This window comes from Electrona antarctica (genome assembly GCF_951216825.1).
Source record: "Electrona antarctica genome assembly, chromosome: 16".
NCBI lineage: Eukaryota > Metazoa > Chordata > Actinopteri > Myctophiformes > Myctophidae > Electrona > Electrona antarctica.
Genome location: NC_136797.1, coordinates 33632499 through 33659114, shown reverse-complemented (window position 1 = coordinate 33659114; position 26616 = coordinate 33632499). Strand labels below are relative to the sequence as shown.

General features: G+C 42.1%; 1 protein-coding gene across 3 annotated transcripts in view; it reads right to left on the bottom strand.

The window, feature by feature from the left end:
* LOC306939275 (nipped-B-like protein A) overlaps nucleotides 1–26616 on the bottom strand; it is a 47422-nt gene that overhangs the window by 5612 nt on the left and 15194 nt on the right. For all 3 annotated transcript variants that reach the window (XM_079523837.1, XM_079523839.1, XM_079523838.1), the window contains exons 14-44: nucleotides 26447–26533; nucleotides 26074–26180; nucleotides 25912–25998; nucleotides 21900–22131; nucleotides 21249–21394; nucleotides 21066–21146; nucleotides 20527–20627; nucleotides 19123–19255; nucleotides 18597–18679; nucleotides 17380–17512; nucleotides 16028–16171; nucleotides 15839–15925; nucleotides 15473–15693; nucleotides 14657–14759; nucleotides 14278–14376; nucleotides 13771–13917; nucleotides 11057–11191; nucleotides 10405–10503; nucleotides 10221–10274; nucleotides 9990–10104; nucleotides 9742–9878; nucleotides 8211–8351; nucleotides 7697–7790; nucleotides 7121–7275; nucleotides 6938–7028; nucleotides 6554–6727; nucleotides 5411–5601; nucleotides 4757–4864; nucleotides 3062–3265; nucleotides 1884–2030; nucleotides 711–1042 (exon numbers count right to left, since the gene is read on the bottom strand). In XM_079523837.1, the coding sequence (XP_079379963.1) occupies nucleotides 711–1042; nucleotides 1884–2030; nucleotides 3062–3265; nucleotides 4757–4864; nucleotides 5411–5601; nucleotides 6554–6727; nucleotides 6938–7028; nucleotides 7121–7275; nucleotides 7697–7790; nucleotides 8211–8351; nucleotides 9742–9878; nucleotides 9990–10104; nucleotides 10221–10274; nucleotides 10405–10503; nucleotides 11057–11191; nucleotides 13771–13917; nucleotides 14278–14376; nucleotides 14657–14759; nucleotides 15473–15693; nucleotides 15839–15925; nucleotides 16028–16171; nucleotides 17380–17512; nucleotides 18597–18679; nucleotides 19123–19255; nucleotides 20527–20627; nucleotides 21066–21146; nucleotides 21249–21394; nucleotides 21900–22131; nucleotides 25912–25998; nucleotides 26074–26180; nucleotides 26447–26533 (4168 nt within the window). The remainder of the gene's footprint in view (nucleotides 1–710; nucleotides 1043–1883; nucleotides 2031–3061; nucleotides 3266–4756; nucleotides 4865–5410; nucleotides 5602–6553; nucleotides 6728–6937; nucleotides 7029–7120; nucleotides 7276–7696; nucleotides 7791–8210; nucleotides 8352–9741; nucleotides 9879–9989; nucleotides 10105–10220; nucleotides 10275–10404; nucleotides 10504–11056; nucleotides 11192–13770; nucleotides 13918–14277; nucleotides 14377–14656; nucleotides 14760–15472; nucleotides 15694–15838; nucleotides 15926–16027; nucleotides 16172–17379; nucleotides 17513–18596; nucleotides 18680–19122; nucleotides 19256–20526; nucleotides 20628–21065; nucleotides 21147–21248; nucleotides 21395–21899; nucleotides 22132–25911; nucleotides 25999–26073; nucleotides 26181–26446; nucleotides 26534–26616) is intronic.

Sequence of the window (26616 nt, the reverse complement as noted above, 5' to 3'; positions counted from 1 at the left end):
ACCATGCCTATACATAGCGATTCTCATAATTTCAATAGGCTTACATATTAAATCATAAACATAAAATTTCACATGAACAATGTTGATGAAACTAAGATATGGGGATACTATTATACATTGCAATGAAATCGCATCGCGTTTTCATTATAATACTGCTGGGTTGAACACACCGTCACAGCCTCGCGCTGCAATTGGCTAAAAGTTTAAAATCCCCCCCGACGTCCCGTCTAGTAAACTGTAGTGGATATAAACAGTGCATTCAGCCAGAGGGGGGCAAAGGGAGAGTGTGCTGTTGCAGGAGAACACCTCAGCAACACAATATAGGGAAAGATAGAGGGGGAAAAGGCCCAAAAAATACATTTATATATATTTTTAATTTTGGCTGAAAACTTGTCTATATCACCTTTAAGGTTGCATCAGTTTGTGAACAATTGCTCAAATTCACACAGATAGCTGCTGTGTGAATTGTCCCTTCTGGTCATACTCTAGGCCGGGCATACATGGGCTACTGGCAGCTCAGTGGTTCCCCATATACACTTAATGTGGCCCGTCGGTCAGTATCTGAATACTGATATATTATTGATTTCAGCTGTTCCAATTCCAAACATGGAAGTTTACATGCCCCATTTAAATGACTACAGTCCATTGTATTGTATTTTGAATTGACCACGTTGGCGAGCCCCGCTTTGAAAACCACTGCTCTGGCTTACCTGTCTGAGAACCCATAGAGGCCCTTCAGATGCTGTTTCAGCACCAGGAGCAGCAGGATGCCCTGGGAGGCGTTGGCAAATTCCAAAAGAGGCCCTGGGTTGTCTGGCAGACGATCCATCACTGTGTCCATGTCCTCTATGTCAGAGTCCGAGTCCGAATCTTGAGGCTTTGAGGACTTCTTCAGCTGCCGGACGTCCTCGTTGTCCTCGTCGCTGCTGTTGGATCGGCTACTGTTCCGCTCGTCCTCGTCCTCAGAGCAGTACTTCCTCTGCCGAGTCTGTTTCTTCTGCTCCTTCTTTTTCGCCTTCTGTGTGAGGCCTTTGCGCAAAGACTGCACAGAGAGCAAAGTCAGTCAAACAAACTGTTGCTAAAAGCGTTATGCTATGCCCAAGTTTAAACGAAGCTGTACATCTAACTATTAATTCCCGAGATGTCTGTCTGTCTGTCTGTCTGTCATACCTCTTCCGTAGCACTGCGCAAGACTGCTGCTCACTTATGGATCCATGTCCAAATGTCGCGCAACATTGCCCTGTTCTCTGGCCTCATTGTACGCTGCTTATAAGCACCAAACATGTGTTTGCACTATTTTAATTTACTTTATTTTCGCTCAAATCACCTCCTAGCATTGCGCCGCCATTTCCTTGCTCTGCTTGGCTACCGCAGATCACGTGGCATGCAGTAAAATGCATGTTGGGATACAGATGCATGACGGGAACTAATTTAATGGGTCACAGTTTTCTGTGCAACATCGCAATCATGTTATCAACAGCAAATTCTGCTACACCACACTTACTAACCCCACAGAAGTATTAGCAGCTCAACGACAAACAACGGGTCATGCCCCAACGGGACACATGTTAGCTATTGATGCTAATCGCGTTATGATTACTAATCTCTTCAGAATGAGGCGAGCCTCTCTCTCTCTCTCTCTCTCTCTACGATCTGATGTTGACAGAGACACAGAGACAGTGCTTTGCTTGCTTCGTGGACCACTTGGGGGACCACCTGCCATGATTGAGTAGGGACTAGTATCTATAAACTAAGAGAATACATTTAAAAATAAATAAATAAATAAATATAGAACGAACAAAAAATTGCATGAATGTATATTTAATGTGAGAGCTGGAGTGATGTTTGAATGTCTGTCACATGATACTGTGAATGTTTCTCACCTCCTTGAAAGACTGCAGCAGGTTGCTACCGGAGACAGACAGGGTGATGTCCATGTGGTGCATGATGAACAGTGGCTCATCCTGGCTCTGGTAAGGGAAGTGGGCCAGGTTGTCTGCTATGAAGAGCAGCATATTCACATCTGTCTTCTGCAGGTAAGAAAGAGTGTATATTATAGCATTTATTATTGAACGACTGATAGCCATCAGGTCTATGCTTTGTTACACAAGAACGTTCCAACACCCACCCCAAGAATAATAAAGATAGCTATAATGATGTGAGCATCCACACCAATGAACAACGTCGTCTGTCAACATGTTGAACATGACAGCCTGTGAATTGGAATGGGTTTTGATTAACTGAGTGTTTCTACCCGTTCATCAAATCGCTCTGAACGTGATCCCAATGAAACCATTCCCCACTGTCGTCATTATGGTGGTGTGTGCCACCCACTTGAGCTGGAACAATATTTAAAACGACAGCCACTAAAAGTTTAAGAGAATACCCGTGCTGAACTTCTAGACTTCTAGACTGAATCTAGCTATCCTGCACTATGGTTCCCCCTAGTTTCACTGAAACCACTATGTTCACCTTACTTACTTTTTTACTTTAAAACCTTATGTTGTATTTTCTGATTGTATTTTTACACCTACTTGTTGATAATGTATAGCTGTGTCCTATCGCATGGTACTTGTTTCAACATTTTATTATGCTTCACTGTGTTTCCTTGCTATTGTGTTTTTTGCTGTGTATTGTTGTAAAGTGCAAAGAGAACCCTTGGGGTGATAATGCACTATTATATAAATAAAAATCACACCCGTGTGAACTGAGTGGTGTAAGGCCTGTCTGACGTAATGAAATCATGTCTGACGTAATGAAATCACACCCGGGTGAACAGGGTGAACATAGCAACCATGCTCATTTTTTCTGCACAGACTAACAAAGCCAGTTGTAGGAGTGGTTTACACCACTCAATCACACCCGGGTGAACAGGGTGAACATAGCAACCATGCTCATTTATTCTGCACTAACAAAGCCAGTTGTAGGAGTGGTTTACACCACTCAATCACACCCGGGTGAACAGGGTGAACATAGCAACCATGCTCATTTATTCTGCACTAACAAAGCCAGTTGTAGGAGTGGTTTACACCACTCAAAAATAAACTGAAAGTGAACTTACAGAGCTGTCATCAAACAGGTTGAGCAGTGAGAGGAGAAGAGCCCGTCTGTATTGTCGGTTCCCTCTGACCATAGAGAAGAGATGGTGGCAGAGAGCTGGGCTGGATTCATCCTGACAGTAACCTCGCACCAATTTAGTACCTTTAGATGAGGCGATGGCCTGCTGCACCTGGTAAGACATCTTCATCCCTGCTACAGCCTTCATCTATGTAAAGACAGAGAGCAAACACATTGTACACAATTATTAACCACTTAACCCATTCAGGCCTGACGTCGAAATTTAAAAAAAAAAAAGTTTTCTAAATCATCACAATTTTCTGAAAGATTTGAGGCACATTTTAACGATTTTTCAAAAATAGCAGACCTACAAGTTCATAGCGCGCCACTCGGTGGCGCGCTATGAGCTTGTAGATCTGCTATTTTTTAATAGCTAAATTATAACATAATGTATGTAACACCAAAAGGGGTTCCCGCTCAAAATGGGTTAAACCCCATCCTACATATAATGAAGATAAATTAAGAATCACACCCGTGTGAAGTGAGGGGCAATCTTATCATCGTACATAATCATACATCAACTCATTCCGGCCAATCAGAATTTGCATCCTCGGGATTCCTCGCCTTCGTCTTCAATGTTTGTGTTACACAATGTTTGTGTTACACAATGTTTGTGTTTACCCGAACACTCAAAATGTTCCATTCATTGTCAATGGGATTGAATGTTTGTGTAGGACAAAGTTTGTGTTAGCACATAGCCCCTCCTATGTCCAGCTTTTGTTGTACAGTATGTGACTATCGCCCCTCAAAAACCTCTGTCATCAAAACCTGTATGTTCTGCCCGGTACTCCTCAGTGGCTGGAGCAATTGATCTGATTTTGCACACGGACATTGACAAAACAACAACGCCCGTTTTTCACTTTCCCAAAATGTAAGCTGTTTATGTACGTTTTCATGTCAACACCGGAGATTTGAAATTCGGCTTATGGGACCTATCGCCACCATGGTTACAGCCCTACAAGCTATGGGATGACTGCTGCTGGTCATTGCCACACAAAACGCTAGCCTTCCAACTTATAAAGGACTTTTATTTACAGCATGTGGCATGTCCAGTCCACAAACACTGCGATGTAGGACAGGGGTTCTCAACGTTTTTGGCCGGGGACCCCCGGAAATGCTTTGGCAATGTCTCGGGACCCCCGCCCCGCCCGACCCCCAATATAAATTGACTGCTACAATAACCTTAAACCATTTTGGGCGGGAACCCCTTTTGGTGTTTTAAGCATTGTTATAATTTAGCTATGGAAAAATAGCAGACCTACAAGCTCATAGCACGCCACCGAGTGGCGCGCTACGAGCTTGTAGGTCTGCTATTTTTGAAAAATCGTGAAAATAAAATTAAAAAATTTGAAAATAATTTGGGGACCCCCTAAAATAATTTGGCGACCCCCCGAGGGGTCGCCAAATGTAGGAGTAGGAGGGCGGATGTAGGAGGGCTGATGTAGGAGTAGGAGGGCGGTATCTTCAGAACACATGCGGCATGCAGATTTACATGTGCAATGTTCTAATCCAAGTTGTGGGAGCTACATAGATCTGAGCTTGTAGATCTGCTATGTTTTCTGAATGTTCACCTATTAGGAGAGAATATAATAATAACGTTCCTGGTCATCATAAGACAGCCAGCACACAAGTCACTCACGTGGATGAAGCCTGTGTATTTCTTGTCGATCTCCACCAGCTGCTGATCAGCCTTGTTCCTCATGGTGGGTTCAGGGTCCGTCCCCATAGCAATTAAGTAGGGCACACACTGAGAGACAAATGGTCCATATATGAATATCTCATAATTGTTTGTCAACTTGACAATTGACAGTGATTTGGATTTATAATCAAATAAAATGAAAGAAGAAATGTGTTCTTGCTAAGCAACAAATTGATGATTGAAAATGTTATCTTCATTAGAATATGCTGGGGTGGGGGTGCACTTAGTTTAGACTAGTCATTGGTTAGACATGGGTTAAGGTTAGGTTTAGTCATTGGTTAGACATGGGTTAAGGTTAGGTTTAGGTGTGCTGCCCCGTGGGAGGTTAGGGTTAGGGTGAGGGTTTGAGATAGGTTGAGCTTCAAAATGTTGGATTAAATTGTTACAATGGTTAACTATAAGGTAACAGAATTATTTTTGCACAGACCCCTCCGACATAACAGAAACATCATTTATACCCAGGAATGTTCCACACTCCCACCCACTCCTACAGAGATTCTGATCCATCCGCAAAAAGGTTAAATGATTGGTAACGTCATCGTCAGACAAATCATAGCTCACGAGATGAGACCGAGATGTAGAAAGAGAACATACCTGCACAGGATGGACGAGACCCTGGTTGAGTGTCAGTACAATGACACTGAGGGCATAGTGCCTAACACTGGAATCTGTATGGAAGAACACCTCCAGCACCTGCTTCAGGTAGAGCTGCATGATGGAGCTGCTCATCCCAGAAGAAATGTCCCCCATCTCTTTGAGATCCTCCTGCTTCCCCTGCTGCTTCCCTGGAAAAAACAAAGACAAGAATCCATTGGATGGGCCCAGGCGGTGGCGTAACCGTCTGGGCACCCGACTGGTAATCCAGTCGCAGTGTGCCGCGGGTTCGACTCCCGAGCCCGACACGGCCTTTACTGCATGTCTTCCCCCATCTCTCTCCCGTTTCCTGTCAGCCTACTGTCTGTCCCTTCAAAAAAACAATAAAAAGGCGTAAGCCGCAAAAAAATATCTTAAAAAAAAAAAAAAAAAAATCCATTGGATGTTCTTTTAATCTGTTCATCTTGTCGGGCACCAAACGTGGCCAGCCGATTGGAGAACTCTGCCTTCAGGGTGGTCCTTCAAAATTGGGACTGTGATGTGACTGGATTTCGAAGCACAGAGCAGTAGGGTTAGGTTCGTCTGTGGCTGTTTTCTCCACTGTTCTAGCAAATACATAGACTTTAGCTGTCACCAGACATATCAGCAAGCAGAGATCTTTGATCGCTTGGCGACGCGAGTCTAGTCATCCGATCACACTCAGGAGAGGGATTTGTTGGAATTCAAGCAGCAAGCCTTATGTTAACCCATTTAGACTTGAGGACGCATCTGTGTCACCTTATAGCTTTTAACCACTTTATCCATTATTTTAAACTTTATCTGTTGAAAAATAGCAGATCTACAAGCTCATAGCAACTAGCAAGGCACCGAGTGCCGCACTACGAGCTTGCAGATCTGAAAATGTATGCAAAACTTTGGATATATACTCTTTCACAGCAGTTTTTAACTCCAATATTTGCTTCTGGGGGGGGTCCTTAGAACAACCTATTTTCAGATGGGGGTCTGCGGCCAATACATATCATTCTGGGGGTCCTTGACATGAAAACATTTGATAACCACTGATAGAAACATTTTCAGAAAACTGTCAGGATATATAAGACATTTGTAGAATCTGGTCTCTAGGTCTCAATGGGGTAAACTCACACTCGCGGTCAGCTTCCTGCATTCTAGAGTCCTCCTCCTGGAGGTAGGACTGCAGGTTCTTCAGTACTTGGTTCTTCAGGGCAACCGATCTCTTCACGTCCGACAGGATGTCATTGTACATCACCTTCACTTCCTGCTCAAACATCAGCGCTGGGTGCATGATGAACTGGAAACCTTGAGGGACGAGAGAGAGAGAGCGAGAGAGAGAGAGAGAGAGAACGATTAATGGGGTGAAAAACAGATCTATATACATTTTCTTTATCCGAGAATGCAGAATATGGAAACAACCAAAGATCGCATAACCCTCAAACATAATAGGGTGGTCATAAAGTGTAAAAATGGTGAATACATCTTTTAATATAGATGAGATACGGTTATATGTACCTAGACCCATGATGGCGTTAATCTGAACCTGCTCATCTTCGTGCGTGGTAAAGTACAGCAGAACATCCAACACTTTGTCCTTGATGACAACCTAAGTAAGAAGCACAGTAAGAGTAGCAGTGGATGAGTAAAACTCCCTCTTAGTTGTGCAAACGAGGTTCAAATAATCAACTTGTCTCTTACCTTGTGGGTACCCTTGAATTCCTCTAGGTCAAAGTCGAAGTGTCTGCAGAGAGCCCCGACGGTGAATAACGAGCGCAGCAGGGAAGGTTTGTTAGCAGCCAGAGAAGGGTGGTTGGAGTCCTCCTGGTGCTGTGTCTTAAACTTGGTGAGAGTGCCTAAAGACATAACACACAGCCACTGAGCCAGTTAACCTATTGAGACCTGAGGCCAATTTTACAAAATGCCTTCTAAAATCAGTAGTTCTCACACAAAACGAATATATACATTAGTGTGTCAATTGGTACTTGGGACAGATTAAGTTAAAAACAGTCAATTTCAGTTTAGCTAAAAAGGTCTCACTGTGCAATTAAAACCTGATGACCGGCACCAATAAACATTTCCACAGACTAATTTTCAGGTTCTCCTTTTTAAGTGTAATTATGAGTGTATTCCGATAGTGTACATTACATTGTTGGGATAAATAAGGATCCAAGTTATCAATTAATTGTTCTTCTACCAGTCCTGCCATTAATTAAAATGTTCTACCACCAAAGTGACCGAATGACACAAATATATAAACATATAGTAAACATTTACCATAGAACCGATTGAAAGAAGCCCAAACAAACGTGTAGTTGTGTGTGACCTTGTTCACAACAGCTCCAAGGCAGCTTACACAGTGTTGCACAACCTGATGATGTAAATGATTACAACAAATGAATAATGAAAATATTACATTCATAGTAACTTTCAACATACAGATTCTGAACTAAAACCCCAAAGAAAATAAAGCAAGTTAAGAAAATACAAAGCAGGATAAGAAGCAAAAGTAAACCACAGAAAAGACTACAATGACCAGATTGTTGCTTACACAAAAGCAATCTAGAGCAGATTTGCAAGCTCACAATGCATAGAATTGTGAGCTTACATCGACTATTTTTGGCTAAGAGATTTGGTGTAAACGGTGCAGAACCAAATCAGTTTACAAAGTGGAAGTTGGTTACGTGAAATGAGATAAAAGCATTCTTGTAATCCAAGAATAGAGTTTTGTCTCATTAATTGCATGTGTGCCAACTGTCACTCATGGTAGTAAGCTGCACAGGAGACTGACCGTCATGCCATGCTTGATGATAAGCTTCATTAGGTCTTCTTCTACAGTGGTGAGAAAGGTCTCACTGGGCTCTTCCATCAGAGGAACCACCAGTTCCAGGATCTTGGCAACATTACATATCACCATGAAGTCATTCTGCGTCTGAGGACAGGACACAAACACTTCATTACACGGTACAGTGGTTGGAAATAACTCACTGTATGGATAGAAGACAGCCAAAGCGGTTATCTGTAAAGGTTGCTGCTTAAATCCCCAGCTCCCCAGTTGGCAAATACGGTAGCTGTTGCTAAAGTTATGATGGTATGTTTTGTGTTTACCCTTGGGTTTTCAATGGTCTGCCACTAGATGGCACTATCACTACATATGAGATAATTGTCTTTGTTTTAAGTTTTCATAAAGTGGGCTAGAGGTCTTCACTGGTCCAAAATGATACTAAACCCTAACAGACCCGAGAAATTTGTTTCCGAGATTCGATTGGTGCCGACAGTGTTTATAAAGTGACCGACCCGAACCCCATTCGCCCCATCAAATTTGTTCCGAGTTCCAACTGTTTCTGAGAAGCTACAAAAACAGGGCGAAGCATATCCGACGGGAGAGAAACCAGAGAGACCTGGGATACGAGACAGGACCCAACAAACTCAAATTTATAATTGATATTCATAGGCTATATCATGCCGGTATAATCTGATCCTAAGTCAGCCTAATCATCGCGCAAGTTCCACAGCACGCCATGGGTTTCTTTCCTGTTCAGCACTGACCACGGGTCTTCTTGGATCCACGCAGGTATTACACATAATGATAAACAGACCAAGGACCTGTGGTAGTAGAACAGTTACAGGACCAAATCATACCCGATAAGATGCTATGATCTGCTATTTTAGTAGCTTGGGTCCCGGGAAGACTGCAAATTTCTCTTTTGGGTCACACGGGCTAAAACGTTTGGGGAACCACTGGCCTATAGAGCGTCGCAGTCCCGCCCCCTACCATGGACCAGGAAATGAATCCCAATGCATTTTTCCCATAGACATTTCAGAAAGTATTTATTTAAAGACGGTTACGCCGCGGACAAAGCCAACTCGAGTCGTGACAACTCATGACAACACAAACAATATTTTGGACCCAACAAATAATTACAAAGAAGAAAAACAACAAAAAAAGCCGTTTTTTTCTTCTTTCTAATTATTTTTTCGGCCCCAAAAATTGTGTTTGTTGTCATGATTTGTCACGACTCGAGTTGGCTTTGTCCGCGGCGTAAACGTCTTTAAATAAATACTTTCTGAAATGTCTATGAGGAAAATGAACGGAGAATCATTTCCTGGTCCATGGTAAGGGGCAGGACTGCGACGCTCTATAGTATATAGATATAGACCATAACAAAATATGGGAACGCAACCCATGTGTCTCGGTGTTATGTTGGGTATTCTGTTCGGGTGGACGTCTAATGTGAGCCCCTTTTTTAGCACATTGTCTGTCAGGTTAAAGCAATGTTACTGAAGTGAATAGTGGAAAGTCTTGAGAGAACTGCTCTTACATTGCACTTTGTGGTCAGATATGGCTGCATGGTCATGGCATGTCTGACTGTTAACTGGGCTCTGATCTTGCTGAACAGGTAAAGGGTAGTGATGCAGGCAACTAAACGACTTGAGTCGAACCCTTTGCTCTCACAGTCTGAAACACACAAACACCTCAAATTAATATTAACCACAATAAAAGTATAATCAGAATTGATTATGATCACTTGGCACAATTGTATCAATGGGCATGAATATATATGAATACCCTCCAACGTTGGCGTCTCCTCGTATTTGATCATGTGCTCCACTAGATTATCCACCAACTGAATGCAGGCTTTATTGGCTGGTTTGTGTGAAGTAGCTTCCTCTGACTTCAGAAGCTGAAGAGGAAGACAATATTGTGATGACAAAAGGCTCATTATGATATATTGTAATTATGAGATATTGCTCACAAAAAACCTAAACAGAAAAGAGGGGGGAAAAGAAGAAAACTCACATTTTCCAGAAGCTGCTCAAACCAATCATAGCCTGTATCTTTACAAGCGGACACCTGAGATTAAAAAGAAAAGAAAAAACATAACGCAATTAATATCACAACACTGTCACAGTCCAAAAATATTTCCAATTTGTGCACCGGTGTGACAGCTTAGATTTGTGGCTAAGCTGGAATTGCCACTCACCACATCTGTGATATTGAGGACCTTTCTGGTCATAGCACCTTCATCGTGACTGGGAGTTGGAGTGAACCAGAGTTTCTGGAAAGTCTCATTTACCAGTTTCTGTAGGTGCCAACATATCAATTTGTCTTTAGTGCATATATTCAGCATCAGTAGACAATTATTGCGTGTGAAAACTGTCAACAACCGGTCAGCTGTTTAAACTTTACAACACTAAGAATATGAAGGTTCCAAGTACCGCTAAAACAACTTGAGCAGTAATAATGGACTTTAAAAACATGTTAAAGCTTGCTAGAATAATTAGCTTAAACAGCCGTTTCTCTTGTTTATGTAATTTCCCGTGCTACGGGTTATAAACAGGAAGTTTACAAAGCAGTAACGTTCAGGCCAGCTCTGTTATCGTCTACATCCTGAAACAGTCTTTTAACCACTCTCACCTTTGCAACCCTAATTTGATTAGTTATTATAGGTGAAAATTGTCAAACACTTAGTTTATGTATGCGTGACACACACACACACACACACACACACACACACACACACACACACACACACACACACACACACACACACACACACACACACACACACACACACACACACACACACACACACACACACACACACACACACACACACACACACACACACACACCTTGATTCCCTCCTCGTCATTGACCCTTCGTATCATCCGGACACACATGTCTGTGACCTTGTGAAAGTCAGGATGCTCCAAGCAGATGTCCCGCAAGATCTTAATGACCCTCTTCCTCACACTAATACCCGTGTCCTGTTGAGTCAAAATCAAATGAGGAGTATATTCAGTCCACAATAAATATTTATGAATACTGTTTGGTAACAATATTGAACATAACAAATAACCAACAGCTCAAAGCTCAAACTTTCAGAAAGACATTGCGTTTAAGTTTACAATCTAAAGATTCTTGCATACAGAGGCTGAATATTTCGTATCCATTTTTTCCCATCATCCAATAACAATTGTTACACTTAGTAAGTGCATTATCTAATTACCGGTAGTTTCAAAATGTTCACAGAATGAAACAAAATGTTGTCATTAAGCTTAGTCATTAAGCAGTGAGGATTATGATTGTGTGGTCGTCTCACTTGTTAAACACAGATGGTTGGATGATAGGCAATGGGGTAGAGGCAGCCTCAAAACACAACATCATACAGACTGGGGATGGATGTGAAAAAACGTCGAAAATTTAACCTAATCCGGAATGATCTTGAATGGTGGATTAAAGTTCATAAAGCGTAAACATGATTGACACGTGAGGTAATATAATTTTTTTAACAAGCAACAATTTCAGCCATAACAAAACTTTAAACACAACTTTGATCTCAAGTTTTCTTCAGAGGCTTGCAATTGTCCTTTTGACCACTCGGTGGCAGTGTGGAGAGAAACAAAACGTTACCTCAGCTGAACTTTCACACCCAGAATGAACTTTCAGCTAGAGTTGGCCAATGTCTTTGACAAAGTACCATTTCACACTGTTCTGTGGTACTTATTGCTTTCAATGAGTGGGGTCACAGATGTGTGCATATTAAGTTATAAAGCCTCTTCACACCTGAAATTGATAGTTTCTGTTAAAGGGCAGTTCACACACTAGCCCCAGTATGTTCCCTCAGCACTACGCTCATTCTGTAGCTCCGAGATGAGGTCACACCCTGGGCCCCTCCCACCGCGGTTCAGAAATGGCGCATGTTTCCACAAGGAACGCTTCTTACCCTTTTCTGCACAATGAATCCAAAAAGTGAAGGGCCAAAAAAGTTTTACACTAATTCAAACTTAGGATCGGCCAAGAAAAGCCAAGTTTAAACGGTTACACGAGCGTTTACAGCGGTTGTTTAGCATGTTTTTCAAGGAAGTTGAAAAGCTTTAGCGCCTCCCTGGCGCCTCCCCTGGTCGAAAGTAGAATTAGATTTCCAACTGACTTCAGTTCACTCAACATGCACGTGCACGACTTCCTTGATAAACATGGAAGCTGTTGACTAAACAACCGCTGTAAATGCTCGTGTAACCGTTTAAACTTGGATTTTCTTGGCCGATCCTAAGTTTGAATTAGTGTAAAAGCTTTTTGACCCTTCACTTTTTGGATTCATTGTGCAGAAAGGGGTAAGAAGCGTTCCTTGTGGAAACATGCGCCGTTTCTGAACCCGCGGTGGGAGGGGCCCAGGGTGTGACCTCATCTCGGAGCTACAGAATGAGTGTAGGGAGAGGGCACATATGTGGCTATTCACACACCAGGTCCTGACAGCCAGTGAGAAAGCGAACTGCTGATAAAATTGTTCATGAAGTGGTCCTGATATGTAGTGTCACCTGTCATAATGAGACTAGCCTGAACTAATCAAATTTAATTAAGTAGAGGTGTAAAGAATATCTGCTACAGAGCAAGAGAAATTGCCGTTGCGTTGTCTGCCCAAGGCCACTATGACATTTGAAATTCCAATTTTCTTCTCTCTTAAAAAGGACCCCTTAACCTGTTTTCAACCCATCTTCAAATAATCAGTCCACACAAATGCTAATTATAATTATGGCCCAACCTCGTGGAATGAACTTCAAAATTCCTTAAAACTGAGCTCCCCGTCATCCTTCGGTCAGTTCAAAGGAATGCTCCAGAACATTTTTCACTGTGATTGCTCCTGCTTCAATTGATTTATTTTACTGGTTGTTCTGCATTTAAGTTCCTTTGTAATTTATCCTGATTTATAATGTTGTGTTGATGTATTGTTTTGACTGTATTTGTGAATTGTAACCTCGGCTACATTGAAAATGAGGGCTTGCCCTCAACTGTATTTCCGAGTATAAAATAAAGGTGATGATGATGATGATAAATTGGTACCATTTCTGTCTACTTGGAATGTGTGTCACTGTCAAAGAAGGACTGTGGACAGTTCAGAAACCTGCCTGGTAATGTGAAACAAGATGTCAAAGTCAAAACAAAAAACCTAAATGGCTGTAGCTTCTATTTGCTTAGAATATCCAATGATGATGTGTCATTGGCATGTAGGTTTATGAACTGTCCACAGTGATATAATCATACTAGCTATATTCCAGGAACAGACGCAAATCAACATGCATTTCTCAATCAATAATAGCGTTTGGGGTCGGGACACTGCCGAGATAACTTGCTCAACCAGAGACACAGTGAAATAATATTGAGGGGAAAATGTCACTGCAGCTCGGTGCGTGGACACTTGCGGGAGGTCAGGATAGTCTGATTGAAATAAATGTATTTTAATTCATTTTCTTGCCTGCTCCCTCACTCATATCACTCTATGTCAGGATGAGGTGTTAGAACTACATATTCAGACATCCAGCAGATGCGAACACATTAAAAAATGTACCAGTATCCTTTCAATGAGCATGCCATAGTACTGCTCAATGAGCTGGGGTCGACTCAGCACGAAGCGGCCCAGCAGCTCCACTGCTGCCTCCCTCACGCTGGTGGAGTTGTCCATCAGACGGCCGTGCACGCCACGCTGCATGTCCTGCTGCAGAGCACACCAGAGAATATGCACACAGGTCAGACAGAGAGACATGTCCTGCTGCAGAGCACACCACAGAATATGCACACAGGTCAGACAGAGAGACATGTCCTGCTGCAGAGCACACCACAGAAAATGCACAAAGGTCAGACAGAGAGACATGTCCTGCTGCAGAGCACACCAGAGAATATGCACACAGGTCAGACAGAGAGACATGTCCTGCTGCAGAGCACACCGGAGAATATGCACACAGGTCAGACAGAGAGACATGTCCTGCTGCAGAGCACACCACAGAATATGCACACAGGTCAGACAGAGAGACAATTTAACATTGTTGAGGAGAAGCCGATATGGGTGCAGACCTACCCGAGCCAGAATACTAGGATCCGCAGCCACCACCTCAGACAGACATTTCATGGCTTTCGTTCTGACAGCAATAGCATTCTCACCCAATACTCGGAGGATCTATGAGGGAGTGGAAGATAGAGTATTACTATTCAAAGAAACCAGACACATTACTCTACTCAAGGACTGTCTAAAGAGGACGAGACGCGAAGACCGTACGGGCGACGCCATATTGCTCCATGGTGCTCCATGGAAGGAAAGAAATATGCGCAGTTGAGACCAGGAAGTTTTACATGCACAAATTTGGGCATGTACCCGTACGGTCTTCGCGTCTCGTCCTCTTTAGACAGTCCTTGACTCTACTCCCCCTCTATGTCCCCCTCCTCACGGTAGCTCTTACCTGTGTTAAATAAATATCGGAGCTCTGTGCCAACGGCCTCATAGAGGCCAAATATCTGACAATTAGACAGGAGTCCTCATAGTCCACAGTGTCAGAGTTCATCCTGAAAGGAAGTGAAATAAGATCATGATCTATTGTGAGCAAGTGTCAAAAAGTATCCTGGCTTGTATTCAGATGGGTTGGCTCAGGCTGTTTAGGTATTATAACCCAGAGGGATGAAGGCATTCTAATTGGCTGTTAACCCATTCAGGCCTGACGTCGAAATAAAAAAAACGTTCGCTCTGAAAGAATATATATTCAAAGATTTGTGCCGCATTTTTACGATTTTTCAAAAATAGCAGACCTACAAGTTCATAGCGCGCCACTCGGTGGCGCGCTATGAGCTTGTAGATCTGCTATTTTTCAATAGCTAAAGTATAACATAATGCTTAGTTAAAACACCAAAAGGGGTTCCCGCCCAAAATGGGTTAAAAGCTATAATATGACACAGATGCGTCTTCAGGTCTAAATGGGTTAAGCCATAAGTAATAATGATCATGATAAATTATACATTTAGGCCAAAAGCCAAATTAATTAAGACTGCTAAAAAAATAAGCTAAATAATTGAAAATAGAAGTACTGAAGTGCTTCTACTAGTATAGCTTATGAAAGATTGGTATCATACACGCCTAATATAGAATATTTCAGTTTGACTAATATAATTAGGGGGCCTGGGTCGCAGGCCAGATGGCAAAAATAACATGTTATGGGAAAATCTAAGTATTCAATTCACAGTGCCATGCGAACACTGACAAAACTATGCCTGGCCTGCTGTACCTCAGTGTTTGTAATTGCGACGGTGGAGTCTTGATGAGTTTGCGGAGGAACTTCTTCCGTGCCTCAGCCCTCTGTATGATTTCAGCAGTGGATTCAACGTCCTTGGAGTGGCGCTGACCATCTGACGAGTCTTCATCCTTCTGGTTCTGAGACTTCATGATTTTTTCCTTCTCAGTTATGGTGTCCCTGAACCACTGGGCAATGTAAAACTTCCTGGCAAACTGGATGACACAAATGAATGTTGGCGAAGTAATATACGTATGGCAAGAGATCTCGATCTTATAAACAAATATTGAGAGTAGGCTATTACAGGGATCAAAAAGTAATAACTTTGATGAGATCCCCCGACATACAGGTCATACTTACAACTAGAGACGGCTCTGTCTCCGTGTTCTCATCAAGGTAGTCCAACAGAACCTTCTGCAGTTGCTGTGTCTCATCATTGCCTGAGGTCTGAATCGGGATCAATAAAAGCGTCATGAAAGCAGTTCAGAGAACCACACACATGCTTAAAGCTAAGGTCTTAAAAGTGATTTTGACAACAGATCCATCTACCCCTTTGAGGATGCGATCAATGGCGTTTTGGTCCATCTTGCTGGCGACAGCATCTTTGCGCAGACGTGACGCGACAGTGCCGAGGTAGTCTAGTGATGCCACCCTGAGGGCCATCTCTGTCCCCTTGTTACTGAACTGATGCACCTGTAGTTAGAATATCACAAAGAGCACTTCAGCCGAAGAACGTTTGGATGTGCAACAAGCACAACTCTTCTCACAAACAACTTTTAACAGTTCCTCCTTAGACTGAATGATAATAATTACAACTAGAAAAAGTGCCCTTCTGGGCACAGGTCTCCACCAGGAGGATGGGACTGTGTGAGATGTTTGGCAAAATGTTTAGGAGTAATATAAACATGTTTGTTTGTTTGTTTGTTTGTTTTTTGCAACAATGTTCTTTTGTTGAGGAAATGCAGAGCCAGATCACTCATAGCATCTCTGAGGATAGAATTCTGGATGAGCAGGACATGTGCAACATTTTGAACAAAACGGGCCACTCCTGAAACTTTGGAAGGCAATGTTAGCCAATCAGTGTAGAATCTGAGAAATCCAACAGACTGTCTTGTTCACATGACTACAGAGATCATGTGTACCGATATGCGTGAGATTTGGATGAAATGTGTGCGACTAACATAAGCAATGTGTTTTGCAGAAATCGGCCTCATGGTGACGCTATAACCGGTAGATGTGGAGGGATGCAGAGACAATGTTTTTCCATGGCCTCTAGGGAGTGCGCATACATATGTTACAGTATCGATGCAGTTATAGCTAAAAACAGGAATTGGCCTGTTATAGCGCCACCATGAGGCTGATTTGGAAAAGAATGAGTGGCATGTCGTCCTCGGCCTAGTGGAAATGTGCGTGTATAATTTCACGGAAATTGCACACTGTGTTTGTGATTTGTGACATTTTGTTCGAAACGGACCATTCATGTGAGCTTTGGAAGCCAATCTTAGCCAATCAGGATGGAAGATGGGAAATGGTGCAGATCCGTGTTGATCACATGACTATGAAGATAGTGTATACCGAATTGTGTGATGTATGGATAAAATGTGTACGAGTAATCTACAGAAATGTGTTTTGCCTAAATCGGCCTCATGGTGGCGCTATAACAGGCCATTGAAGAATATTTGGGGCAGAGGTTCATGTTGGCATCCAGGGAGTGTGTGTGCAAAGTTTGGCATGGATCGGGCCAACGGTACCGGAGATTAGCTGATAACGGACGGACGGAAGGACGGAAGGACGGAAGGAAGGAAGGACGGACACACACACACACACACACACACACGGACGGAGTGCAAAACATACTCTCTCCCCATGCCTTCGGCCTGGTGGAGACAATAATTACTTACCAACAACCGCCCCAGTAGACCGAGCAGCAGTTCAGCTGCTGGCCACTCAGGTTTATTTACTGAAGACAGCAAGTCTTGGACAAAGTTCACAAACAAAGGACGATAGTCGTCCTCTCCTTGTTTACTACCACACCTAACACAGGGAAAGAAGACCTTAGGTAAAAATGTTCCACTGTAAACAGATTTACAACAAAGTTTAACAAAACTACTTGTTGAAGAGTGAAGGGGTTCCCAAACTTCCCACACTGTCACAGACCTTTGTCATGCCTGACAAAGTTCTATGACAGTGTGTGTGACTCCTTCACTCTTCAACATGAAGTATCTATTGTTCCACAAACCTACCCTACACCATTTTGTTCAGGTGTGTAAAACTGTCTGTCATTCTTATTTACCAAAATTGTAGCATTAAAAACACCTGAACACAATCTCATATGTTTCTCAGTTGTTTTTGAAACAAACTTTACAAAACCAGAAAGTATTGGAAAAGGTTGAACATGATTTTCAAAGTAAGGCAAGCCAAAGTGTGTTCATTTCCACAACAAGGCAATTCAAAGTGCTTTACATAAAATATTAAGCATTAACAGTTTGACGGCCGCTAATGTTTAATCCAGTATTCCACCGCGCGTAAAACGCTATACCCAACATTTGTTTAATGCGTTTAATTCACCGTTTTAAAATAATTAAAAAGAAACAGCGGATTTATCCGGGACCTGATGACGAGGCCGTCGCGTTATGATGACGAAACCGGAAATCAAGTCATCATCTGGGCTGCTGGGAAATTGAGCTCAATGTAAGTGGACGGGGGGTTTGTTTGGACTACAATGCCTCATAGAGGCGGATCCTGTAGCGCATTGTAATGGCCGCTGGTGTGGATGATCATAACATGCCGACGGACTATTTTTCGTTGGAAGCTGCAAATACTTCAGCGTATGCTCTAAAGGTAATAAAACAATCTCGGCAGCGTAGAATATTTGATTAAATACGCGGGTAATGCGTTTTATGGAGTCAAACTGTTAAGACACTATGCCACAGAGCTCAATGCCTTTTTTTTAGTTATTGGATTTGTTTTCTGGATAGGACAGTGGAGACAGGAAAGCGAGGCAGAGGACAGATGACATGCAACTGAAGCTCCAAGCTAGGAGCTGAACCTGGGAAGTTGCAGCAATATGGTCTATGTTCTTACAGGCAAAGCCACCAAGATGCCCCCAATGCCTTACTTCTTGAGAAAGACTGACAGGAAGTTCTGAGCTGTCCTCATGGAAGTTTCATACGAGCTTGTGATTAGGACATCTTGATCCCCCTAGCAACACAGCAAGAACAATGGAAAATACATCAGTGGAACTTAGAAAATAAAATGCAGTGTTTGCAAGTTGCCAGTTGTTGCCAGATAATACTAATGTTGGATTTGGTCAAAGTCAAAGTCAAAGTCATACGATTTGTCACACACGTTACCGCAGTGGAATTTGTTCTCCACATTTTACCCATATCTTGGAGCGGTGAGCCGCAGCGTGCACCGCGCTCGGGAATCATTTGATTAGTAATGTTCTGGCTGAGCAATACAGACGTGTAGTCTGGTTTGTTTAATGTTCAATTAATCATTGAACATTTGATATATATATATATATATATATATATATATACAAGAATTCAGTCGTTACCAATGACTATCCCTGTAACAAACTACCAACAATTTCTATTGTTTTCCCATGTCCCAGCATAAACCAATAGAATGGTGTCACATACCTTCTTCTTGTCATGCTCATCCTGTAAATCCTTTTCAGATGGAAGGTGCACCACGCGCTGGATGAGCTGCAGAACCAGAGCAGTGACCATCTGGATGTAAAAAGCCTCTCCATCACTGTCGCTGCTATTTAGCCTATGTGGAAAATAGCAGAATCAGTACAGTATCAACAGTAGTGTTAACTTTGTCGACTGAAACTATGACAAAAAATGACTACGTTTTTTTCACTGACAAAACTAAATAAAACTAGAAAAAGTGCCCTTCTGGGCACAGGTCTCCACCAGGAGGATAGGACTGTGTGAGCTGTTTGGCAAAATGTTTAGGAGTAATATAAACATGTTTGCCTTTGATGGCAATTGGATGATTTGAGGCATTTTGTGCCAAAAATGTGTTTTGCAAAAATCAACCTGTTGGTGGCGCTATAACAGGCCAATGTGAAAAGAGTGGGACATATTCCTCAGCCTAGTAAGAAAATGTGTGAAAGATTTCACGTAAATTGCATGCTGCGTTCATGATTTGAGGCTTTTGTTCAAAACGGGGCAATCTTGCAAACTGTGAAAGCCAATTATAGCCAATTAGGATGGAATATGAAATATCGGACAGATCCGACTTGAGCACATGACCATAGAGATACTGTGTAACGATTTGTGAGATTTTTGGACAGAATCTGGAGGAGTAATATAAAAAAATGTGTTTTACAAAAGTCGGCCTCCTGGTGGCGCTATAAAAGGCAGATGCGGAAAATGCAGGTCAAAGGTTTGTCCTTGGCCTCTAGGGAGTGTGCATGCAGAAAAGCTGCCTCATGGTGGTGCTATAACAGGCCGTTCTGGAAAATGCGGAGCAGAGGTTCATCATTGGCATCCAGGGAGTGTGTGTGCAAAGTTTGGCATCGACCGGGTTAACGGTGCCGGAGATTAGCTGGTAACAGACGGACGGAAGGACACACACACACACACACACGGACGGAGTGCAAAACATACTCTCTCCCCATGCCTTCGGCCTGGTGGAGAAAACTAAGCTATGATGACTAAAACTATGATGACAATTTTGTCAAATAAAAACTAGACTAAATGTGGAGGCACTATTCGAGAAGAGATCCAGTAGAACTAAGATAAGTCATTTTATGATTGGTGTCACTCTCCAAAAAATCTCCAAGCTTTGAGGTACGACGAGAGCTTGTAGATTGTCTATTTTCAGCACACAGCTAGGTAGAAATCATGCATTACAAACATACAGACATAAAAAAGACTAAAACTAAAAACATTTCAGTGACTAAAATATGACAAAAACTAAAAGAAATGTTATTCAAAAGGCTATGAATAAAACTAAATCATGCATGTCTATAAAAATGTTTTCACGTTTTAAATTGTGCGAGAGCAATTTAGTGTGTATGTTTTTGCAATTACCTGAAGTTCCTGAGGCTGCGTTTGTTAGTAGACAATCTGGCCAGAGACGTGAAGATCTCCTCAAAAATTAGCTGCCTGTGTTTCTCATAACGAGAGAACACCTGAGGAAGAGCAGAAGAACAAACACACATCAGAAAAAATGCGCTACCCGTTTTATTTGAAAACAATATTATCATAATTTGATCCACAAAAGGATCTTTGACAGGTCACATGATGAAGACAATCCCATTGAATTGGGGAATAAACATGCATTCTATTCTATTCTATTCTATTCTATTCTATTCTATTCTATTCTATTCTATTCTATTCTATATTATTTTATTTTATTTTATCTAATCAAAGTGTACAGCACTTTGGTTCAACACTTTTGTGCTCTATAAACTAAGATTGTATTGGATCTAACCAAAACTGCTTGAGCATGAGATAACATTTGCAAGAACTTCTTCTGATACTTGGACGCAAGAATGAACACAAATGTACAACAATGCTCAAATAGAAGCCAGGACCTGGTGTGATCTTGCCATAGTAGACCGACTTACCGCTGTTACAACATTGATGGCACACAACTGTAGCTCACTGACATTCTCAACAAAAAATGGCGTGATGCCCATGGAAGACACCTAAAATGAGGAAGCACAGATATGTCAATCAGCGTTCCAAGAGCTCATGGGAGGGGTCACAACCCCATGAGTGACCTCAGACCAAGGAAACGACAATCTCACCTGGAGGATGCTGGTGTCTGTTAACAGCTGGATTTCCAAGAGCTCTGAGATGTTGCTGACAATGTCACACACCCTGTTGTACAGCGTGACTATCACCTTCTGTTTGTTTGTGGAACACTTTGCCCGTTTGCCCTTCGTGCTAAGACCTTGGAGAGCAACAACAAATGGATTATAAAAAAAGATGACAAAATAGGAAGAGAGTATCGTTGCCTGAATACACAGTAAACCATTTGGTGGCTGGGAGGTGACTTTTTTGTCACAATAGACAACTCAGACACACTTTGGTTACATGGCTTTGGTCAGGAGTGTGCGGGAAATCGACAAATGGACAAAAGAGCCAATTCTAAGAACAATGACTCAGGTATTTTGAGAAAGCCAGTAAATAAATCTATGTCCCTTAGTAGCGCTTTTATTTTATAATTCTATTTCACATTACAAATAAAAGTGTATTTAATTAACCACATGAGCCCTAGCAGCCCAAATCTGGGCATGTCTTAATAAGAGAAACATTCGGCAAAGATAGGTGAACAGCTAAGCTGATCTACAACATGCAATTTCCGCTATTTGACGTACAAGGACGTGCAATGAGTTTAAGTGGCTTCCAAGTGCATAAACTGCTGGAGGGATGGAACAATGTGATCTGCAGCTTACCTCCACGAGGATCCATTCTGTAAGCAGCATCATACTGAGGGTAAAGCGTGTTCTGCAGGTGGAACTTGGTGAACTGCACCACCCTCTCAATTACGTCCTCTAGGTAAACGGCCTGGGGCATGCGTGGAGATGTCATGACATGGAGGGCAGTCAGACAGGCATCAGCAGACTTGATCACACGCTCCATGATGAGGTCTCGCCACCGACGCTCTTCGTCCATTGCATCGTTACCCTGAAGGACAATTTACAATTTAGCAGATGCTCTAGTTAATCCAGAGACTTACTGTAAGCAAGAACAACACATGGTAATACATCAAATACATAGACAGATGTTAGGTTCTTAGCTTGCTTATGATTCTTGATGGCTATTTCTAACAGTAGTAGGGCAAATTAGAATTGTTCAATTCAGCGCCAGATAACAGTGTGGTCAGTGTCCCTGACCACTAAACTGCACCATATGTCAGACATTGAGTTAAGAGATCTAATATACCGTCGCTGTCGGACGGAAACCTTGAATGTCCCAAACTATTACTTTTCGGAAAAGAAAAAAGAAAAAGAAAAAAATGGGTGTCCCCGGGGAGTCCCTGGAACTTCCATACCCACAGGAAGCCGCCCAGCATATAGTTAATGTGTGTGTGTGTGTGTGTGTGTGTGTGTGTGTGTGTGTGTGTGTGTGTGTGTGTGTGTGTGTGTGTGTGTGTGTGTGTGTGTTAGGCTGCGCAACAGTGACACTTGATTGTGAAAACCAACCAAACGCTATTTCCGTGCTCGGACAGACTACTTTGTAATTCCACACTACAAAATACCTATAATAGTTAGTTTAAGAACCAAATGAACTGAAATGATTTAACTCAAATTAAAATAATTGAAATGGATTATATTAGGATAGAATTTAAACACTCAACAATAAAATAGAATGAAAATAATTGAAATGGATTATATTAGGATAGAATTTAAACACTCAACAATTAAAATATTTGAATACTTTACCCAGGTTAAAACTTTAACCTGGTAAAACTTTAAAATTAGGATATTCTCCATTGAAACAAAACTAAAACTATGGCCACTGTTAGTCCACCTCTCAGGCTGTTTGTTTTTCACACCCGGAAATAAATAAATAAACAGACTGACAGTGACCAAATCCTGTATTTTAGGCTCTCTGCTACTTTTAACTCAGTTACACACAAACACCTTCCCCCCCCCCCCTCCTGCCAGCTGGACAGAGAAAGAGAGAGAAATAAAGGCTGTAAATCAGACATTTATATTTTCCAATATTGAATTAATTCAAATTAAACTGTTGCTAATGTGAACAAGGTGAGGTTTTCTCTGTCTAAATATTATCTCCATTCGTTCAACATTTTCTGTATTATATTACTTAAGTTAGCCTACGGAGATAAGGACCTATTTTGAAAGCTCACTGGAACGATTTAACTGCAGATCTTACTATTCGTAAATAAGTTTGTCCTTTTTTTTTTTTCATTCATTCATACATCACATGGAATTTTAACATAAATTCTCAACATGGAATTAGAATTACCGTGGGCTACCTAGTAAAACCAGAATAATTGACAGGAGACAAAATAATATTAGACTTTTAACCTTGTGCCATGCCATCTTAAATGATCGATTTCACATTATTGATTTAACACCTTGAAACACTAACTTTTGAATAGTTACTTTAGATCCATATTACTTATTTGCAAAACTGTAAATGTATTCCTAATTTGGGTTTATTGACACACACACACACACACACACACACACACACACACACACACACACACACACACACACACACACTGAAAACACCTTTGCCACTCTCTCCTTCCATTTTGGGAGGAGAGTGAGATGCGCTCAGTATAGTCTGTGTGTGGAAACAAATTCCACTACAACTAAAACTGGTCCTATTTTAGGTTTCCGGTTTGCAGCTGCTATGTATTGTTACATTTTTACCAATTTTAAAGTGGATTTTAGTAAGCCTAGTTATAATTTTCCCTAGACTGTTGGATTGAATTTTAGATTAGATCGTAGTTTATAAAAATGTTGTAGTTCACTACTTGCACATGTAATAAGACTAAAATAGATTAAATCACATAGGGTAAATTACAAACTAAAGATCTAGTTATTTTCAGTTGTTTTTACCCTTTTGTAGTTTTTTTTTTTTAGCCAAAATTGATTTGCTGGCCTGCTTTACGGCAACGCCATGCCTCCTGGTTTAAGGGGCACTCACGGATCATATGGCCTTCCTTGAAGCAGTAAAAACACACGGTCGTCTTTCCCAAGCAGCGTGCATAATGTCTGTGTCGATTTATTCTGTTTCGTTTTTCCTGGCGTCTCGCGTCCACCCTGGCAACATCAACCCTAGCCCGGGCATGCCATCGTGGTGGTGGTCCTGGTGGTCCTCTGGCAGCATCAACCCTGGCCCGGGCATGCCAGCGTGGTGGTGGTCCTGGTGGTCCTCCTCGTCTCACTCGCTGGCTGCTGGGTCTTCCTGGGTTGATAGGCTGGCTACACCAGGCTCCCCACGGCGGTGGGTGTTGTCTTGCAGCCCAGACGGGTGGTCTGCAGGTGATCACTTGATGTGGTGGCCTGGCTGTTGGTCTTGGGGTAGGCTCGCTAATGTAGTCTGGCACATCAAGTGACAGTGCCTGGAAGCCGCCCAGTAGATTGGTTATTTTTGGTTCTGTTTGTCTGGTCATTTGAAAGTCTCTGTTGTGAATGTGGTTGATGTGGTCGTTGTAGTAGCTGTCATTTGGTAGTTGTGTGTCTCTCCTTTGGTCGTTGTAGTAGCTGTTCTGGTCTTCTTCGTTGACAGGAACGGTGTTGGCTTGGTCGTTGGTTGTGTTGGCTTGGTCCTGGTAGTTGGTTGTTTTGGCGTGCAAAGTGTAGTTGGCGTGTAGGCCTGTTAGTTGCATCACCGCGGTTTCAAGTTCCTGTTGCAGTAGAGTCACACGTGACTGTGCTTCGTCCATTAGTTTTTTCTGGTCCTCCAGCTGGTGTAGGAGTTCCATCTCTCTTTGCTGTGCGTCGCTCATTTCTTGTCGAAGTCTCTTCCGGCTCTGTTTAGCTCCCATCTTAATGACAGAACTGTCATTACCTGAAAACCAACCAAGCTATTTTCGTGCTCGGACAGACCCAGGGACACACATAGCTCTGTAATGGAGTGGTTGCACCACTCAAAAAAGCAGTTTTTCAATGGATCTCTTAATGCTTTTCTAAATAGGCTAAATATTTATATTAAAAAGACACTGTCAGACATGACCACTTTCTTTTCATTGTTTTGGTGATTGTGTGTGTGTGTGTGTGGGGGGGGGGGGGGGGGGGGGGTCGTTTTTGTAATCTCTCCGTCAAGACTGCTAACAGAATCGGTCAGCAAAAATGCCAAAAACAGTGTTGTTGTTAGTAGGAATAAACACGAGTGCGGATTCCGTCTCGGGTTTGGGCCAAATAGTCATGCCCCTAACCCAACTAACTTGGTAGCGTGCAGGCTGACGCCACTATTTTTCCAACAACCACAGACTATTTTGGCCAATAAAGTAGTTTTAGACCGCGACGGAGGGGCTACACCACCGAGAGTTGCCGTGTCGAAAGTTGTGAAGTTCCTCCGCCCCAAGGAAATCCCAACACCCAACAATATTTCCCACCACAGAGCTGAAAACAGCTTAATCACTTTAAACTTGGTGTCCCTATCTTGGGTACGGCATTTTCAAATGTTTTCAAACAACACAAAACCGAGCTCACTCTGACCTTTTCCGCTACCTGTGCGTGACACTGTCATACGCCCCAATATTAAATTGGGCATTCATTTATGAAAAACATTCAAAGATGAAAGATACCCGCCAGCAACGATATGAAGCTTCATGGCCTTCTTGTTGAAGATGATACGGAGAAGAGTCGTTGAGCAGAGTGACATACAATATAGGGTGACAAACAGTACACACACAGACAGCCTCAACAGTTTCACAATGGCTTCACAGCTTCAACAAAAACTAACAAGAGGTGGACAACTTACATGGTTCATTAATGTGGACAGTTTGGCGCCATCCTCAATGTTCTTCTCCAGAATGCCCAGAATCTTCACCAACTTTGAAGTTGGAACCTGTAGATGAAACATGATGGATCATGCCTCCATTTTTCTAACATATCTCACAGTGCATAGCCATGTTCCGCTTACCTTGGAAGTGATCCCCATGGCTTTCATTTTAGCAGAATCACTGTTTAGCTCACTCAACTGATGCTTCCCCAGCAACAGCTCCTCTGGAATGCCATCATCGTCATCATCTGAACAAGGACAAAGAAGCATTTTAGACAGACAAGACTCAGACAAGGCAGTAACCATGAAAACTTAAGGCTTCTTTTTTTTCCTAAAATAGCGGAAATAGATGATCTAAGGCTAGGCAATGTAATGCGACATGAGCTTGTAGATCCGCTTGTTTTTTGTTTTGTTTTTTACTGAACGTTTGGCTAAAATGACATGTCCAAAACAGGATATACAAGGTTTAAAGTGATTAATTTTTTTACAAGAATTGCACAGTGTGTGATATTACCTGCAGTTAAGTCCACACCTTCAAGGTTCTCCAAAATACTGTCCACATTTGCCATGAATCTTTTAAATGTGGAGGAATCCATTAGCTCTGTTGAGTAAACACACAAAGTAAATTATAAAAAAGTATGTATTTCAACTTTTTTCTATTTTTTATAAAAAGATCTTGAAGTG